At 44.7% G+C, this 21,061-nt stretch overlaps 1 protein-coding gene across 1 annotated transcript in view; it reads left to right on the top strand.

The window, feature by feature from the left end:
* The window catches only part of LOC135374083 (uncharacterized), a 165,648-nt gene that overhangs the window by 101,074 nt on the left and 43,513 nt on the right, over positions 1-21,061 (top strand). Inside the window, exons 12-14 of the mRNA XM_064607080.1 lie at positions 2,788-2,881; positions 6,219-6,343; positions 19,270-19,390. Of these exons, the coding sequence (XP_064463150.1) occupies positions 2,788-2,881; positions 6,219-6,343; positions 19,270-19,390 (340 nt within the window). The remainder of the gene's footprint in view (positions 1-2,787; positions 2,882-6,218; positions 6,344-19,269; positions 19,391-21,061) is intronic.

Genomic DNA, 21,061 nt, shown 5'->3' with positions numbered 1-21,061 from the left:
TATGCTCCAGATCCTCCAGAACACCACAGTGGCAGCAGGTGGGAGAGTCAACTTGTCTCAAGCGGTAACGCCACTGAGCTGTAAAGGCCACATCGAGGCGCATTCGGTGGATTAATGCAGCATCTTGACGGGAGGTTTCGTGGCATGCGGAAAGCGAGCGAGGATCAACTCTGCTCAACATAGAGGGGGGAAGAATGTCGGTTGTCCATTGGCGGAAGCCAGGGGTGTCACTAGGCGTCGCAGAATTGAACGGCGGTCTCCTCTCAGCAGAACAATACTGGTCCATTTCCGATATGAGAGTTCTGCTTCTGCGGCGCAGTCAGCCTGCTCGTTCCCCACGACACCACAACGGGCTAGACCCACTGAGAACTAGCCTGTGGCCTGCTGCGTAGATGGTGTGGTAAGCCATTAACACACCTGTGACTAGGGGTGCGGATGGGCCTCGTATGCCGGAATTTTCAATTGCTTGAAGTGCAGATTTGGAGTCTGTGAAGACTGCCCATTCCCGCGGTGTAAAATCAGCGATGTGTTGTAGAAAGAAAAGGATGGGATAGAGTTCCGCAGCTGTGGAGGAGGTTGGATGTGAAAGGCGTCTTCCGTGCACTACGCCTTCTGATGGTATGACGAATGCTGAGGCGGACTTGTTGATTCGGGATGCGCCATCGGTATATGCTGCTGTAAACGTAGAAAACTTCTCGTCTACCAGAGCATGAAAATGCGCTCTGAGGACTTGTGGGGGGACCCGATCTCTTCTTTCCAGAAGGTTTGGAAGGCGTACAAAAGTGAGCGGTATCGGCAGCGACCAGGGGGCTTCCGGCGGTATAGTGTCCTTAGTTATGAAGCCAGTGAGATATATAGAAGAGATATATGTATGAGAGAGTATATTGTCCTCTGCGCTACTCGATAGAAGTCGCTTTCAAGGCGGTATCGAATTTTCCTGAGGAGCGGGTGGCGGGGAATGTGAGCACCAAACGGAGGAAGTGCCGAGCCGTTTCACGTTCACGGAGAACCTCAATCGGGAGCTCACCAGCTTCAGCCAGTACTTGCCGTGCTTCAGCCATTCTTGGAACTCCGAGGCATCGACGAAGGCTTCGAGCAAACAGGGACCGAACAGGAACCTCCTCACACGTGTCCAGGACCTCCACACATGTGTGGAGTTCTCTGAATTATAACCGGAATTCTACAGAGAATAAAATTGATCCAGTGGACGTGATGACGAGTTATATATGGCATGCCATTTAATATGTCAAAATACAGTAAGCACGACGCTCAAATTTACTGTGCAGTAACAGAAGTTTCCGCCTTTAAGGCGGTGCATCATAGCCGGCACTTCGTCGTCTACAGTCGAGGGATGGCGCAGCGAGCGAAATGGTTTGCGCAGTCACCGCTTCACAACATTTTGGCGCTTGCTTGGAAATGCAGTACCGCTGATGTAACGTCTTCTTTTTGTGTTATTTTTGTTTTCTCTTGGCGCGCGACGGGTCAAGCGAAATTTTGTGCAAACATATGACCGCTCGTGCTCAGCCAAGTCCAATACTGTAAACACGCATATCGCGCTCAGCCAGACGGAACAATTAGTGGTGCGGCTTTTGAATGCGCACAGGCTGTCCAGCTGTCTCCTGAACTTCTTCGTCGATCTGTTGCTGTTCCGTGCTGTGTTGTTGTCGGGCGAAGGGTTAGTCACCAGTCGTTTCGTGTGATTTCTCCAATGCTTGCGCATATAAGAAACGAAATCTCTCGTAGCACAAAAAAACCTAGTTTGGACACGACGCGGTTGAAACAAGTTGGTGTCGGCATGTTATAGCCTACCGACATTGCGCGGAAACTGCGAAACGAAACCGCGACCTGTTTTCTTTATTTCCTCTCACCCTGGGCTTACAAATTTCAGACCACGTTGTGGTGGTGCAAAAAGCTTCATTTACTTCCACAGTCAACGGAAATGAAATAAGACTGCAAAGAGGCTTGCTTATAGTTTCCCACATCCTTGGACATCAGTGGAGGAGGAGGAGGAGAAAGGCAAAAGAGAAGACGAAAAGGGAAGAAAAGCAGGGTAGAGGAGAAAAATGTGTGTGCGTGGACCATACAGCTGCTTGGAACGTAAAGTGCGAATGGAGGTTTCCACTTTGGTCGGGTATATAATTCGGGTCTGTTGTGCTCATCTTGGTCGTCACTAACCACAGCCCCAGACTTCGCCCAAGTACAGATCAGCATGCCGTGAACTGCACCTCCTTCATTGACGTCCATGCTACCTGTTCGATTCCGTCCGCCAGTTGGTCTTGGTATTTAGGGAATGTTCCAGTCGCCATGTCAATCTTCATGTCAATCTTCAGTGCTGAAGTCTATGGGGTGATCATAGCATTAAATTATTTCTTGCAACATCGCTTGCAACTCCACGGTTATTTACATTGACTCTCTTAGCTGGCTCAAAGCAATATGGAATTTACGAACCCAGAGAAACTTAATCGCAAAGCTGCTGTTGCCGCTCACACATTCAAATCGCCCATTTTCCCATAGAAACTCCTTTCTACGTGCCATTAGACTATCGAATCGTTTACCTTCACCGAGACGTCCCATTTGTAAATCATACATTATATAAAACTGTTGTCCGTTCTTTTTTTTTTCAATTGTAATGTTACTAATCCATGACATTGTTGTGCTGCTGTATTCCCGTGCTATTTATTTCCTTGTTGGTTTGCTGTACTATTGCCTGTGTTCCAAGGCACTTCGAGCCACACAATTAGTAAATAGATTTTTTTTTCATTCGTTTTTCATTCGATTCGTTTTCAGGTACCGTTTGCCCTCAAGGATTACTAGACAGTGCAAAGAGTACCTGCTACAACAATTACCAAAATGATCAAACTGCATCCCAACTGCATTGTTGGTAAGCGATTTTTCATGTGCGTTCCGAACGGCCACAACACCTTGTGATAATGAATGTGGATCAAGGCTGTCAAGGTGACTGCTTCTCAACTCACTACTAGAGGAAATCGCCTCAGCTATTTCCCATGAGTTGCACTAGATGCCTCCCTCTTCGTGTTTGAATGGATGGGTGACTCAGAAAAGTGTGAGAGAATAAAATCAGGGCTGTCACTCGAGCTGTGCTGACCCACGCTTGCCGCTCGACAGTGGCGGATCCAGGTGGGCAGGTGCGGTATTAGGGGTTTCTATTGTTGTACTATGGCGAGTGCCGAAGTGAGCTGGCTCTATCAATGCAGCGTTTGCTGGTGTTTTAATTCGTGTACGCGAGACATACCAGTAGAAATTGATGAAGATCGCTGTCGTTGTTTCGTTGGTACACACCTGGAAACTGGTTTGTGAACCCGAACAGGTAATCCGTAGCACTCTGCGCTGCTTCAGTGAATGAAAATTCGGGTCAGAGTACCGCTGACGACGATTCTTCTATGAATGTCTCCTTTGCCCCATTTCCCTTACTCGGTTTTTTTTCGTCGCCAGTACTTCTGGAAATAGAGATAACAGTTAGCTAGACAGTTAATTAGACAGTTGACGTATGCTATCTGCTTTGCGGACGTAACGGGCAGCTTGTTGGTTCTGCTCAATGCGCGAAGCTGTCTTCATGTTTTGCGCTAGCGCAGAACCACCAATGTTATCCCTTTGGTACGCAAAGACAATAGCATACGATGCACTGAACTCTCTAGCTTGTATCTTCTAAAGAAGAAAAGAAGACGTGCACGCCGTCACATCTCACGAAATGTTTTCCATTTCATAAGAGCGGATATTCCATATCTGTGCGCGTGGTGACACAGTTCTCACGAAACACAAATACGTAAACAGGTGAGTGGGAACGGGAGCTCAGTAGGAGAGGGTGAGCTTGTAGTCAGTGCAACATATACTATTCTTTGATAAATGAATGCTGGGGACGTTTGAACGTGCGGTGTCGCCCTATTGAAAAAGTCTACAGAAAATCTCACAAAATATCTCTTGTGTTATTCTAAGAGATTTTATGTGCGATAATTGGACATTCTCACAGAATTTACAGAGTTTCTCACAAAGCAATCTCTCAGAATTGCCCCCTTCCCCAGTTTCTTACAGAAATCTTACAGGATTTCCTTTAGACTTCTTACCAGGAGAAACCAGGAGAATAAGAGCCACAGAATCTATCACGGGTGGTTTCCATTCTTTGAGATCACTTGGGAAGCTTCCAATACGAAACACAAATGAATCAAGCCATCGCTAGATATCACACAAATAATAAACCAAGGAACTTGATTCAGTTCTTATGTACTTTTGAAATGGCATCCGCGCGCCATCCACGCACACTGCCGTAAAAGCGTTCAATGCATTGTACACATACTTGAAATCTCTAATGCGACAACCAAAAAATTTATTCATGTGACTATGCCAAGTTCATGTTTTGCACCTTGGGAACGCGTTGGATTTCTTAGGTAAAAGCACCATCCAACTTCCTCGAGACGAGAATGGGTTACGACCACGAACTCGCATCCAATGCGTGCTTGCCGCTTCTTCCGAGTTTAACCTAGAAGAAAAAGCATTTCAAAAAGCACGGTTACAACAAAATGTGTGTGCGTGAGAGAGAGGCATAGAAATATGTAACATACCGGTTTGCCCAAAGCACGTTTGCTATAACGATCTCACAGCATTCTACCTTCCGACCCACAGAATACCTGTAAACAGTGGTAAAGACTCATAAAGAATGGGAATACACAGCACCGACGATTATATACGACACGCACACGTGCTACATACCTCAAATGCGACGAAAATCCTTAATGTCATGCAGTATTTGCTTGAGATGCATAGCTCATGTCTGCATAGCTGCGTCCATGCGCTTCCTCGTTTCAAAGCAGACTAACTCGCTTGCTGGCGGTTGGAACAAACGCCTCCACTAATGTACGATGGAATATCATAATGGGTTATAAAATTGATAGTTTCACTAGGAACGACAAAACGGAGCAACCATGGCACTTCTACCTAACAGGGATTATTCACAAACATACGAAATCGCACGAACTACTCTCCAACACGGACGACATATCACTCTCTGCGGTCCGTCATTTCTTGCTTCATGTTCATCCGACAGGGAAATATCCTTCAAAATTTATCTGAAGACTGAAGCGAGGTTCGTGAGAAAGTCAGTCCTGTATGAATTGTTTTCTCATAGAAATCGCAAGGCCAGACCATGAATTATTCCACAGGATATTTTCTGATTGATGTGCCTGTGAGAATATGTATACGGACCTGTATCCTCTGTAGGAAATTCTGAGAGATGAAGTCGCTTCTGTAAGAAATTCTGAGAGAATGCTATGTTTCTATGATATTTTCTGTAGTGTTTTTCAACCGGGCGCTCTTTCTGGGGGACGTACTAGCTGATTAGCGAGTGTGCTAACGTACTCGGTGGTTACATGCCAATTTGCAGGAAAGCCAGGATGAATGATTCTGCAGGCTGAGCTCATTGTCTGTAGTCTGTTCCTCTTCCTTCTTGCTCTTTCTCCTTGCAGCTCCTTGTGCTTGCTTCTCCTCTATATTGGCGGCATACAGATTAGTGGGACATTAGCGGGTCGAGTTGTCGAGTTCAATTCGCTCATGTAAACGATGTTGAGTCGGGATGAACCCGCGCCGAGTCGAGTAGCAATAACTCGACAGCGGGGGTGGGTTGACCCGCTCGACGCGAAGCACATGCACCGAAGTGCATGTAAACGCGCTCGGGCCGAATTCTGATCGAGCGAACTGTGCGACCCAGTCCATCCTGTCGTTGCGTCCGAGATAGCCATACAGTCAGTGCAAGGCCTGTACAGGCGGGCCCAGAAAGAGAAACTGGAAATCGCATTCGCTGCGATAGGCTCGCATTTGAGCGGCTTCATGTAAGCAGTGTCGGGTACAGTTCAGCTCGACTCGGCGGTCAACTAGAGCCGCTCTGTGGAGTTTATATAAACTCAGCTACTGATATAGGTCCGCTGTATGAACAGGGGGGTGGGGAGGGGGGTGTATGATTTCATCAAAAAAACTTGGCCAGTAAGAGCGACACGATATTTCTCACGGAACTTGACTGATTCCAAATCATCTCGATGATGACGTTTGAGGTGGCTTGCCGCTTCGAGTGAGGAGAAAAACTGTTCCATCTCTCCTGCGCAGTTCACTGTGCTGCTTATTCTGCGTGGCTCAATCAAGGGATGTTACGGGATGGCGTCAGAATGTCTCTGTAATTTAGGAGATCCTTGCTTACGTCTTATCTCTTCCAGTATGATCGAATACAGCAGGACTTGTGTTCCGGAAATACTCGCAAGACAAGGATGCGATGTGACGGTTCTTCTTGACCGGTTCTTCAAGGACATCAACGCTGATTGTGGAACATCGAAGCCAGTCTGTGAGTATCAAATAACAAAAAGAATGCCAGGGGCATAAAGCATGTTACATGGCTTGTGTCAACAGTCGTGTTTCTAAATCCAGCGATAAAGGCACCATATTTCACAAGCACTGCTGCCCCTGTTGCCATTATCGTCCCAATAATAAAAGAAAAAATGAAATCAACTTTTAATTCCTTTATTCTGTAATAATTAGCTTAATAAAGCTGGAGGTGTGACCAGGTTAAGACTATACATACCACCATGTTCAACAACATGGCACTGCTGGTAACATCTACAGGTAGGTACTTTGCGCCGAAGCAATGTGGGCTTCACTCTTTACGTAAGATTCAACAATTTATGAAATAGTTGTCTCAGTTAGTACTTAAAAACAACTCGTGAATGCACCTCTCAACTCCCAGAATGTCGGACTATTATACAACTCAAAAGTCCTCAATAAACGCATGGGATCATGAGAAGAAAACAAAAGAACAACAGAAATTCGAGACCTTACCTCCATCAAATGAAAGTACCGCAAATAATTTTTCGCTAGATTCGCGCTGCATGCTGGGCGACCAGGCCTATCTGTCGATGGTGCGTTATTTAAATTTTTGCAATGACACAACATACACCAAAAATATACAAGCTGCACCCAAGACAGCTGACATCGTTTACGACACGACATTGCACGCCTAGTTCCCTAAAATTTATTTGTTAGTTCAAATTTATTTAATGAGAGAGAGCAGATTTTTAGCCAGTCGTTATTTAAATACTAACCCGTTTTCTAAAAACCGAAGACGAGCAGGCTCGAGAAATAAATCGCAAGTGTTTTCTGTGCCGAGTATACGCAGTTCTCGAGCGCCGAAACGACAAGACCTTGGCTGTCGGCAGCTTATATGGGCCTGAAAAGGGGGCGATCCATCTGAACAGCCCGTACTGCGATGAGCTTGATCGTTCGAAACCACGTGGCCCTTTGACGTGGAATGAGCGTCGCTCCTTTTGCGCTCAAGAGGTTTGGAGATTCGGCTTCGACTCATTTGCATAGCAAACATTAGCGATTTCAAAGTAAGTGTTCGTTTGAGGATACGTAAGACATCTGGCGTTTTCCCCCAAAAGATATAATAACTACCATGGGTGCAAGATGTCATTGCTGTTGCTCTCAGTTTTTATTTTACTTTTTACAAAAGTCTAAACAATGAAAGATCGCCCTGTACATAATCAAGCTGCATACAGGTGCACATAATTAAGGCACAAGGTAACTTTCTACTTGCATATCTAACTAGAACCAGCCGTGCCGCTCACTTTGTTGCCTGTCACAGTAGTAATTACTGGACACAGACTGCCTCCCAACTCACAACTAGCCTTAAACACGATTTAATTAGCAATTAGAGTTAATTGGGACCCCCCAATAGTAATCAGCATCATCCAGTGAGTCATCACACTAATTGGAGAGCGTCTAACTCGTGTTCAGGCCAGCTGTGAGTTGGCGGCAACCTGTATCCATAAATAAGAAAAAATAGAGATAGAGTGGAGAGAAGGAGTTTGTTGAAGATCAACGACGCCATCTTGAAGTCCATAAAAACAAAAAAATAGACAGAGATAGAGTGTAGAGAAGGAGTTTAGTTGAAGATCAACGACGTCATCTTGAAGAAAGCTGTCCGGAACGGCCGCTGACCATTGCTGGGCGACGGAGCACAGAGGAAGGTTGCAAAGCATCACAGCTATGACCACCAGTTCTGGACATCCTGTGACGTCAGCTGTGACGTCATCATGACATGTCTGGCCACGTTAGGACAGCTCTGGACATGCGAGGAGAACAACACTCATAATACAGAAGCTGGGAAAGCAAGAGTAAATATGCTAACTATCAATAGCTAACAACAAAAAGAATTAGTTACACAACAGCAGTCACGGGGAGCGACATCCGACAGCCAGGCAGAGAACATACTCGTAATGGTTTTTTCTGCTGTATAAAGTCCCGCAGCTGCACCCCCTAGCGGTTACTTTCTCAACTAATCTCATGACAAAATTATTAAGAATCACGCCAGCACTACTCTCGTTTCCAAGGCAGAAGAAGATACAAAATGGAATGGTGAGGATGCCTGGACAACAGCAACCAGCACTCGACATGCACGGGCATGAAAGCCGCAAACAAAGCGGGACAAAGTTACCACGAGGGAAAGCATTAGTTACACAACAAATAAGCCCACCACAACGGCAGTCACAGGAGCGCAGAACGATACGTCCATTCCATCCGAGAGCCAGGCACAGAACTGAATTGTAATGCTTTTTTCTCCTCTATAAAGTCATGCATCTTCCCTCTTGTGGTTACTTTCTGAACTAATTTAATCGCAAAATTATAAGAATCGTTCTAGCACTATTCCCATTCAGGGCAGCACTAGTGTCATCGTCAAGACAAGAATGATCAACATCAATCTTTCTCATCCAAAAAACAAAAAATGCAAAGCTAGATGCATCAATGAGGAAAGCATGCAGGTCGGGGCATGTCAGGAGCACTGTTACACGAGGAAAAATCGCACGAGCGCTGGGCAACAGAGGAAAGCAAACACAGAAAAACACTTGAACAGAGTGGAAAGACACTCACCATCATTGGACATGTACACCGCATTCCCTCCTTGTAAATCTGCTCGTCCCAAAATCCACCGCAATTGTCACACACCATTCACCAGGGACGAACCACATATCCGCACCCCATCAGAGGCAAACGGAACCCCCGACGAAGTTACGCTCTTCCACTAACGGCCACCACAATTGCTAGGAAGAGAATTATCGCGTCCACACCCGCCAGTGCTCAAGAGAGAAGTGAATCCTTGTGCCCTCTGCAGGCTTTGCTCATTGGTCGTGATGTCATCCTATTGTGTCAGGGCTACACTGTTTTTTCCACTAATGTCCAACCCATCTCCTCTGGACAAGGTCCACCTGAAACAATAGAGTCGCGGTATGACGTCATCACGCAAGCATGCAGCTGCGTGGCTCAAGCATGCATAAGCCCTAGACAGGGGAGCTGTTATTTATTGAACCACTATCCCACAATTATACTACAATCTACTGTAATGATTGCATAGGAAACAGAAAAAGTATTGCAGAAAAACACCACACATGAGAGGTGATTGTAGGAATTAAGCATTTCATTCTAAATGCCTAAATGAGACTTACGAATACAGGAGAAAACAAAATATCCTAACAAGTAACACCATCCATGGCTACATACGAGCTAATCGAGTCATGTCCGTCCCATCCGAGCCAGGCAGCCCAGCCTTGCAGACAACTGAATAATGATGCTTTGTTCATCCTGAATAAAGCCATGCACCTGTCCGCCTTGTGGTTACTCTCTGAACTAACTGAATCGCAAAAATATTAAGGATCATTCTAGTACTACTCCCATTCAGGGCAGCCCTATTGACAAGACAAGAATGTTTCTTTTCAAAAAGAAAAACAGAAGTACATGTAGAAGGAAAGCATGACTGAACAGATCTGGGCATGTCAGGACGACCACTGTCACGTCAGGAAAAATCGCATGTTTGTCAGACAACAAGTAGAACAAAATGCAGAGAAACACTTCCAGCATCCAACTATTCTAAGCACACACACTCCTGTTATTCGAAGAAGAGTGCTCATCATAAATCCGTCCAGGACAATGCACACCATTGACCAACCTCCCGTTTTTTCTATTGCTACACTTTTTCCCAGTAATGATCAATGCATTGCTACAAACACCTGAAAGACTGAGTAACACTCCTATTATTTATTGAACTGCAGGATTATTTCTTTTTCCTACTCTTAATGATATTCATTCTTACATTAAAATTAAAAAAGGTATCGTGCATGAACGCTGATCTTAGGGATTTTCACTGTAAAGGCTTATCATGGTCATTAGAATCACAGCAGCAGTAAACTACCACTGCTCTTTGAAATAATAATTGTGACCCTAGAACACTCAACATCATAACCAGGTCTGTGTAATACATGGCGCTCAACCTTTTCTATGCTCATACATTCGTTGTCTCAGGCTACACCTGCGAGCAAAAAGATGCGAAAGCCTGGGGGCGAAGTTCCATTCGCGCTCCACGGAGGACTAGACAGAACGCCGTTACGGTAACAGATATATGATGTGAATTGCATTCCTACTATATTAATGATTATTGCATTGCAGTTTAGAAAGACTATCACAAAAAGTCCGTACTACGCTCAACTATAGTTTAGGAGCCTTAAAATTCTACTTTCTATGAAAACTATAATTTCCCTGTTACTTGGATGACTATTAATCAAGCGCTCCAATTTTTTCTCTTCCCATTTCAGCCTTGCCATACAGTGAAGCAGTCTCACATCCAAAATAATTAATTTACACTGAGGATCGCGTGCTAGGAATTTCTGTCCTGCGCTCAGATGCAAGCATTTCTGCACAAATACCTATAACTGCAAACGGCTTACTTCCTCAACACACCGTGCTCCTAATGACATTTAACAACCAAAAAATATACAAACCCTCTTCTCACGAATTCAGCTCTACCATGCAGCTTTCTTCTGCGTAAAATCGGTGAAAAAGGAAATGGGCAACAAAAAATTGTGCACACTTGTGGTTGAATTGCAATGACTTCAAAAACTGAAGCATATGCTAATAAACTAAGAAAAAGACACCCATCTCTGCTATCAGGTAATTCTTGCATAATGCTACATACACAGACTCATTGCCACAAGAAAGCACAGGACAAGGGCACACAAATTCCTTTAAGCGAGCAGGGAAAGGCTTAAAACTGAGCGCTCAGGAATAATAGCAGAGTCACTACACACCGCTATGAAACTCAACGGCTGACACAAGATAAGAACAAGATACTAGTGGCGGGTAAATTTGTAACAAGAAAGACACTGCTAAACAAGCCCCAACATGCCATGATGACGTCACAAACCAGGAAAAAAAGCACACACGCGCGCGTGCGCACACACAGACAGCAGCTCAGGATTGCACAATGAGAGGTGCTTTATAGGAATTTCTCCTCCACTCTCAGATACCAGCGTTTCTGCACAAATACTTACAACTGCAAACAGCTTACTCCATCAACAGATCAAGCAAAGTGAATACTGACACTCAACAACATCTAACAAAAAACAAACAACAAAGAAATTCAATTCTCATGCACTCAGCTATATGACAAGCGGCTTTCTTCTGCTCTGCCTGGATGCAAACTGAGTAAAAACAGTGAAAGAAGAAAGAGTCGTGAAAAATTACACGCACTTGCACTCCCATACCTGTAACTGCAAGATTAGCAGCGATTGCAAGAAACGAATTCTTCCCAAACATGCGATCCCTCACAGTCATGGGTTCTAGTTATTGCACTTCTTTGACGAATGATAGTGCTCATCCATTACGGCACTGCTGCATAAGGGAATTTATAGACTGGTATTCGGAATCACACGAAATATTTTTGCAGCGCATGGATATCGTGAGAAGGCGTTCGTACTCATGCGCCGGAAACACGCGGTACACATGAGGTACAGCTGCTATAGATCGCGCTTAAAAGGTACCTAGCCGGTACGGATGGGTCTCGGAGCCCTTGTACCGTTTGAATTTCGCAGTGGTCGCGGACTGTACCTGCTGGTTGAGGACTGCACCTCATGTGTACCGCCTGGCCCAGGTGCGGGTCCTCTTTCATGCGGTACATATCGGGTGTCGGATTTAGAGTGTACCTTCGGAGGTGGGCTTGCAGTAATTTGGGATGGTGCTTGGCCGAATTATGCCGAACATGGTGTTCGTTGTTCGGGTCACGAAATGTAGAGGAGGTGGTGTTCCTCTACATGAGTCCTGACCGGCGATGATGGAATGCCCCTGCGGGCAGATGTGCGTGGCCTCATGCTAGGACAGTGCCGGTAGAACTGCCGTGCCAGCGCCGTAGCGCGTGGCAGCAGAGGCACGTCTTCGTCATCACACACGGGCCGCCACACCAGCATTTCTGCTCAAAAACTCATAACTGCAAAATTAAGCACTGCTTACTTCATCAACATATCGAGCACCCAACAAAATTAAACAAACAACCCCACTTCCACTGATAGAACACTATTCAGCTTTTACCAGGAGGCTTTCTTCTGCATAAAAGTAGAGAAAATAAGAAAAGTGCAGTGAAAAATTACACGCACTTTTGCTCGCATAGCTATAAGAGAAAAAATAAAATAAGGCACACGCTAATAAACTGTGACCCACCCACTTCTGCTATCAGATAATATATTGCAAAATGCTAAATACACAATTGCATTGTCCCTGCGTGAAGAAAGCAGAGAAAAAGGACACACAAATTATCTTAAGCGAGCAGGGAAAGTCACTTCTTCTTGGACAGCTTAATACCATAAAGTATGAATTTTTGCAAAGAAAACAAAGCTTGAACAGCGCTACGAACGTGACAGACACATACTAACAAACAAACACTCCTATTCATTTCTACTGATAGAATTGGAGCTAAAGGCATGAATCACACTACAAGAACAAAGCAAACTGCTTATCATATCAAATGTACCGCAACAGAACCGGCGTCGGGCACTCATAAAATAGCCTGCCCAAATCAAAGACTTCACCAGGTTCGCGAGACAATTCCATTAAAAACGCTCGGCCTATCCTACAGATAGCAATGCAAACGCGACTACCTTTGTTTTAACCCAATATTTCACGCAATAGTGCATAAATTTATCGCTCGTGCCACCCGAAAAGGCACACACAAAGAACTTACTTGTCAAGTGGGGTCCCAGCTTCACAAACGATCACGCGCACTGTCACATTTTTTGTAGTCACATCGAGTGTAAACCCAAAGTCAATTCACAACCACATAAATTCATATTACTCCTCAGGTCAATAATTATCCTACCATCGTCAAAACGCGGTACAGAGATATACGTATACGAATGCGAAACAATAGGTCTTCGTTCCCGATGTAATAGGTTATCGCCAGCCGACCGTCGCGAATAAAAAAAATCAAATAATCATTCCAGCATCGTGGGCTGCAAGTTTGGGAACCCAATAGAGCAGTGCGCTTGCATCAACATGCATTGGGCTGACTTTACACACCCGAAGCCTTTCTGAATACATTCTGCTGTCGCTGCAATAAAATATTTATCGCGAGGGTACTACAATGTCAGCTCTACTGCTGTTTAAGTGATAAAACAGTGCGCCAGAACCGCACCCCACGCCGGCTTGGACACGCGACGCGCGCGCGTTACCGATTCCCTGAGTTAGCGCACTGTTTTATGCTGGATGGCGACGTCACCATGGCATCTTGGGGCTTGTTTAGCAGTGTCTTTCTTGTTACAGTTTTACCCGCCGCTAGTATTTTGTTATCTTGTGTTAGCCGTTGAGTTTCGTACTGGTGTGTGGTGAGTCTGCTATTATTCCTGAGCACTCCGTTTTAAGCCTTTTCCCTGCTTGCTTAAAGGAATTTGTGTGCCCTTGTCCTGTGCTTTCTTTACGCAAGGGCAATGCGTCTGTGTATGTAGCACCATGCAAGAATTACCTGATAGCAGAAATAGGTGTGTTTTTCTTAGTTTATTAGCGTATGCTTCGGTTTTTGAAGTCATTGCAATTCAAGCACAAGTGCGCACAATTTTTTGTTTCCCATTCCCTTTTTCACCGGTTTTATGCAGAAGAAAGCTGCATGGTACAGCTGGATTCTTGAGAAGAGGGTTTGTATGTTTTTTTTGTTAGATGTCATTAGGAGCACGGCGTGTTGAGGAAGTAAGCTGTTTGCAGTTATAGGTATTTGTGCAGAAATGCTTGCATCTGAGCGCAGGACAGAAATTCCTAGCACGCCACCTAATGGATGTGAGATTTTGGATGTGAGACTGCTTCACTGCATGACACGGTTGAAATGGGAAGAGAAAAAATTGGAGCGCTTGATTAATAGTGATCCAAGTAACAGGGCAATTATAGGTTCCATAGAAAGTAGAATTTTAAGGCTCCTAAATTATAGTTGAGTGTAGGACGGACTTTTTGTGATAGTCTTTCTAAACTGCAATGCAATAATCATTAATATAGTAGGAATGCAATCACATCATATATCTGTTCGCGTAACGGCGTTCTGTGTAGTCCTCCGACGAGCGCGAATGGAACTTTGCCCCCAGGCTTTCGCGCCTTTTTGCTCGCAGGTGTAGCCTCAGACAACGAATGTATGGGCATAGAAAAGGTTGAGCGCCATGTATTACGTAAGCCAGGTTATGATGTTGAGTGTTCCAGGGTCACAATTATTATTTCAAAGAGCAGTGGTAGTTTACTGCTGTTGTGATTCTAATGACCATGATAAGCCTTTACAGTGAAAATCGCTGAGATCAGCGTTCATGCACGATTCTTTTTTTAGTTTTAATGTAAGAATGAATACCATTAAGAGTAGGAAAAAAGAAATAATCCTGCAATTCAATAAATAATAGGAGTGTGATGTGGATGTGATTGCAGGAAGTGATGACATCATGCAGTCTTTCAGGTGTCTGGACCAATGCATTGATCGTTACTGGGAAAAAGTGTAGCAATAGAAAAATGAGAGGTTGGTCGGTGGTGTGCATTGTCCTGTACGGATTTATGATGAGCATTGTTCTTCGAATAACAGGAGTGTGTGTGCTTAGAATAGTTGGATGCTGGTTTTCCACTTTGTTCAAGTGTTTCTCTGCATTTTTGTTCCCCTTGTTGTCGGAGAAACATGCGATTTTTCCCGATGTAACAGTGGGTGTCCTGACCAGTTATGCTTTCCTTCTACATATAGTTCTGTTTTTCTTTTTGAAAAGACACATTCTTGTCTTGACGATAGTGCTGCCCTGAATGAGAGTAGTGCTAGAATGATTCTTAATATTTTTGGGATTCAATTAGACTAACTGCAAGGGGGACAGGTGCATGGCTTTAGTCAGGAGGAACAAAGTGTCATTATTCCGTTATCTGCCTGGCTCTGGGATGGGACGGACATGTCTTGATTAGCTCGTTGTATGTAGCCATTGATGATGTTACTTGTTAGGATATTTAGTTTTTTCCTGTATTCGTAAGTCTAATTTAGTAAGACTTTGGGAACAAAATGCTTAATTCCTACAATCACCTCTCATGTGCGATGTTTTTCTGCAATACTTTTTCTGTTTCCTATGCAATCATTGTAGTAGAATGAAGGATGTGGGATAGTGATTCAGTAAACAACAGGTCCCCTGTCTAGAGCGTACGCGTCCTTGAGCCACGCAGCTGCATGCTTGGGTGATGACATCATACCATTACTTGTTTCAAGTGGACCTTGTCTAGAGGAGATGGGTTGGACATTAGTGAAAGAAAACAGTGTAGCCCTGAGCCAATAGGATGACGTCAGGAGCAATGAGCAAAGCCTGCAGAGGGCGCAAGGATTCACTTCTCTCTTGGACACTGGCTGGTGTGGACGCGTAATTCTGTTCCTAGCAATTGTGTTGACCGTTAGTGGAAGAGCGTAGCTTCGGTGGGGTTCTGTTTGCCTCTGATGGGGTGCGGATGTGTTGTTCGTCACTCTTGAATGCGGGAATGCGGTGTACGTGTCCAATGATGGTGAGTGTCTTTTTCGCTCTGTTCAAGTGTTTTTCTGTGTTTGCTTTCCCCTGCTGCCCAGCGCTCATGCGATTTTTCCTCATGTAGCAGTGCTCCTGAGATGCCCCAACCTGCATGCTTTCTTCGTTGATGCATCTAGCTTTGTATTTTTTCTTTTTTGGAATGGAAAAATTCATCTTGATCATTGTTGTCTTGATGATGACACTAGTGGTGGGCTCATTTGTTGTGTAACTAATTATTTTTGTTGTTAGCTATTTATGGTTAGCATGTTTACTCTTGCTTTCCCAGCCTCTGTATTATGAGTGTTTTTCTCCTCGCATGTTCAGAGCTGTCCTAACCTGCCCAGACATGTCGTGATGACGTCACAGGATGTCCGGAACCGGTGGTCATGGCTGCGATGCTTTACAACCTGCCTCTGTGCTTAGTCGCCCAGCGATGGTCAGCGGCCGTTCCGGACCGCTTTCTTCAAGATGGCGTTGTTGATCTTCAACTAAACTCTCCACTCTATCTATTTTTCTTTTTTATGGACACAGGTTGCCGCCAACTCACAGCTGGCCTGAACACGAATTAGACGCTCCCCAATTAGTGTGATGATTCACTGAATGATGCTGATTACTGTGGGGGGTCCCAATTAACTCTAATTGCTGATTAAATCCTGTTTAAGGCTAGCTGTGAATTGGCGCCAGTCTGTGTCCAGTAATTACTACTTGTCACGTCATATAGTGCCACGCGATTCGCAAAACGTTGGAAGTGCAATGATACAGCCGTGCATTTCTGAGTACCTGGAAGAGAATTGCACGATTTTCTTTGAATTCAATGAACTTGTCACAGTACTGAAATCGAGGTGGGCCGCAAATACATGTATACCAGAATGTCAAAAGAGAAAACGAAAATCGAAAAGAGATTTGCGTACAAGCACGAAATAGAAATGAGAAAGAAAAAAAGAATGTATTATCGGTCTCCCGCTTTTTCTCTCTCAGACTTTTCCCCCTCTGCTATGTTCCACATTTTCAATTCTATTGTAAAAGATCACAGTTGCGCGGAGTTAGGTGTGCCACTACTACACAGGGATATGCAGAAAAAGAAAAGAAAATGGTTCATCATAAAGTATCTTAAAGAAACGTAAAATCAAGAAGAGCTGCAATCAATTGAAAAGCAGGGAAGGTAAAAGGACACAGGCATAATCTCAACAACAAACAAACGAAAAAACAAAAAGAGGCACTGGGCCTCAAGCATTATCACGATCTAGATGTCGATGCCAATGACCACACCCTTGAAACTAATAATAATAATAATTCGGAGCTTTACGTAACAATTATTTTCCATCATGTTCGAGCAAAATAGGCGACTGGCAAAGGCATGTTTGAGGCCGTCCGCGCAATACGTGCGCTGGAAAACCTGTTACCAGCATTTTCATCTAGAACTATACCAATAATAGACAAATAACAAAAAAAAACAATACACAGGGTGTGGGAGCACACAGAAGTGCATAAATATTATTAGATCTGAGAACAGTAAAAAAAAGTGTGTTAAGCAGCTTCTGTGCCCCACCGCTGTCCACTCTAAACACGATGGCGGATAAATAAGCGCCGCTATTTCGCAAATTTATAACGCTTACTTCAGGACCGGATATATCCGCCACTGGGGTCTACCACCACGGCTTATATACGCCACCACTCTATGCGCCGCGTCTATTATACGTCCCCAGTGTTATGCGCTGATCCCTCTGTTCGCTTCAGCCAGCATACGATATTTCAAATAAACGCTATGCCTCCAACCACCACACTTCACTCACCTGTGTGGAAAGCAAATTCAGTACATCTTTATTGACCCCAGGCACACAAAGATCATGTACAGCACCAATACTTTTGGCATGTATGAGGCCTGCTGGTGTATTTCTAACCAGAAAGGTCAGGCTACTGCATCGTCACAATATGCGCGTGCGGTTTTTGCAGGTGATCTTGGTGAATACATGTGCAATGCAGAATAACAGTGTTCTATTTTATGTGCCTGAATCGAAATGCATTGCCCAGGTGGCAAATTAGATACAACAGCGACATACATTAAGCTGAACAATTTCCCTAGACATGTTTTTCCCTTGCCGATTCGACCAAGCAGTTTTACAGCATGTAACAGTACTCTACCAGGAACAGCAATTTCTGATGAACCGGAAGGGGACAGTGTAGTGGATGAGGCACTTGAACATACAAGGACTTGTTCAATTTTACTTTTTGCAAACAAGCACTTGTTTCACTTTTTAACGTAGTTGCAAGCGGTACCTCCCCAGTTTTAAAATATATTCTTGCGAAATTTTCAGTATGTATCCTTTAGTATGAATCCAGGCCAGCAGGTGAAGCGCAAATTTTGTTGCGCAGGTCGAACGCTCTGTGATATAGAAAGTGACGAATATGCTCTCTAGTGGAATTTTGTTCCAAATTCGACGCGTGATTTCCCTGGTTTTAGGTGTTGCCCATTGCTATATTTGGTATCATTTATTTCCATATTTTGATGCGTTTATCTCTTACAGGTATCCGCTGAAACAGACAAACGCTTAGACATAGGGACAGGAATTTTAAGCGGTCGTTTCCCGAAAAGACGCCTTTGTATTTCAATGATGTTTTGCCAATACATTGCCAGGCCTTAGAGCTTTTGCATACCAGAGAAAAAAAACTGCTTCGAAACGTGCATACGAGCAATGAGCGCGTTAAAACGCGGTCCTATAAACTGCGCTTGTACCTGTCGGGGAGGGGCTGGCGGTATTACGGATGACTGTTCCGTGTCGATGTCATGTGCAAATGCAGGACCGAGTGTCACCAGTTAAGTACGAAAAAGGAAAAAGTTTTACAGGGAGGAAAACTAAACGCGCGTGTAACATAACGTAACAGCCCAATCACTGAAAGGTGGTTTACCGGTATAGATGCACAGAGCTTCGTTTTCTTGGTCTGAGGCGACCACGGGAGCCGTTTTTGCTGGAACCATGGTTAATATTGCACGATGTGAACGGTCCGCTCATCCTGCCCGCCAGTCTAGACATCGGCCTTTGACAACTCAAGCGAGGTCGCAATGTGTCACAGCCGTGGAGAAGCCGCCTCAAAAACCAGCGCCGTCCACCTAACTCTGACCCCTAGCAGGACGCGGACTGGTGCACGCAACGTGATGCAACGTGATCTTATTGCGTTATATTTGTCGCTGTTAACGTTTTGGTGGCGCTGCGGATAAGGCTGGGAGGCAACTAACGAGGGCAGCAAAACATACGCGCTTTTATCCGCCGCCGGTTTTTACAACTGATATATCTATGTGTAACAAGTCAATCTGGGAGCAGGGAATATTCCCTAGGCAAGTTATCAGATGCGGACTCTGCTTCGTATTATGAGTACCCAAATATATCGTACTGTTCTTCTTCAGGCTTGGAGTGCAATCAGAAAGCAATATCCGATGCGGAAGATGTGTGCTTGAGGAAATACGTACAGGAACACGGCATCATTTCTAGAGGCCTGTTGTCCAGCAATGAAAAACGACTGTGCTGGTAAGCTCTTCGTCGCGTGTATCGGGCGATCCCTCCCCCCCCCCCCCCTGACGTTTCTCCTGCCCAACCCGTGCGGGGCAGAGGCTTCGGTGTTTTATGTCCTGTCCTGTCGATAATGATACTTTAAGCTGCCTGCGGTTCCTCATACGACACTGGCGGTACTCCAAGGAGTTATGATGTACTGCTAGAGAGGACAACGCCCTATGTGGTTTGGTTTGGAGAAAGATTAACGTGTATACACCGAGCCATTTCACCAACAGCCCTAGTTGTCTGGTCCACCTGAGACATAACGGTTGCGTCTGCGGAGAGGAAAGAATCCGCGCGTCTGCGCATGAGTTGTGGATGGGTGGATGAATAGTCGCTTTTCTCGATCAGAGCGCCATAGATAGCGCTGGAGGGAAGCGCCATGGAATGCGGCTTTTTGATGCGGCCGCGCATTATGCGCGGAATATGTTATGGCATGCGTTCCCTTTGTATTTAATTTTCATTGTTCTTACGAATGCAATTTCTAAAGTTGCTCAGTTACAGGTGGTTGAACAATACAATCCTGGGTGCAATGTCTCCTCGCATCTTCGTAAACTATTCCAGACTTAAAAACATTTGCAACTGTGCAACTCTTCGACCATATGAGGCACACGCCGGGTATAGACGGAAGTGTGTGCATTAACTCGCAATATGGAGCACACGAAGCATACAAACTGGTTGTCTGCGTAGCGTCCTGTCTTCCTTCAACACCATGTCTACGTTTCATCCAACCCGAGTCGCTCGCATCAGCACTCTTGCAGCATCCATTTTATTTCCATCGCAGGAATCGCACACGCTCATACATGCATCCTATATGTATTTCTTTATTTTAAATATAACCAACTACTTGAATGGGATATACAACAAACAACTGCGCGTTTACAGGGCATGTCAGTATGAAATATGCACAAAACACATTACATACCGTTGCACACAGTGCCGTTCATAGCGATCTTCCCGCACATCTGGCTGTGTTCTCTCAAGCCTCATATTCGCCTACGAGCAATGCTAAAAGCATCGGTAACAACGTAGAAAAAGTGCCAATTGTACATCCTCACGCTTCGACGTTTGGTAAGAGACTGATGAATACGTCGGCAGAGGGGGGGGGGGGGGGGGGAGACTTAGAGAAACGCTTACTCCTAAGCGCTGTTGAATGTTGCACGGAATGCAAAAACAATAACTTCAAGTAAGAGCAGTAATACGAAGTTACCAAGGCACATGTACTTTTGAAGAAATATTCACAAAAATTTTCAACAATTTTCAAGGCGGACGAATCACTATGTGGTGCGGCATTGAAAACGTGTTACAACGCGCCCTCCTTGGCCTTTGCACCAGCGGCCAGCCTCCGCGACATTGGGCAACGGCTATTTGATTTTTTAGGAATAAATTTTAATTTCACATTTCCATTCAATTTTCATTTCCTTAAGTGCCATATTTTTCGATACAATGCGTATTCTGGAATTTCATTTGTCCGAATAAGACCACATCCTCGAATTAGTTCATTTTCTCTACGGACGTACAGCGTTCTTGCTAATCATACCATTACTCAATTTTAGAATGAGCATGTACCGTCGGTCACTATTACGCCCATTCCTTCAACAACTGGCGTCTCACTTATTGTATTACCAACATGCCAAGCAGCATGTT

The sequence above is a fragment of the Ornithodoros turicata genome, unplaced genomic scaffold, assembly GCF_037126465.1.
Source record: "Ornithodoros turicata isolate Travis unplaced genomic scaffold, ASM3712646v1 Chromosome42, whole genome shotgun sequence".
NCBI lineage: Eukaryota > Metazoa > Arthropoda > Arachnida > Ixodida > Argasidae > Ornithodoros > Ornithodoros turicata.
Note: the sequence above shows the minus strand (reverse complement) of the source record. Positions and strands in the feature narration are given on the sequence as shown.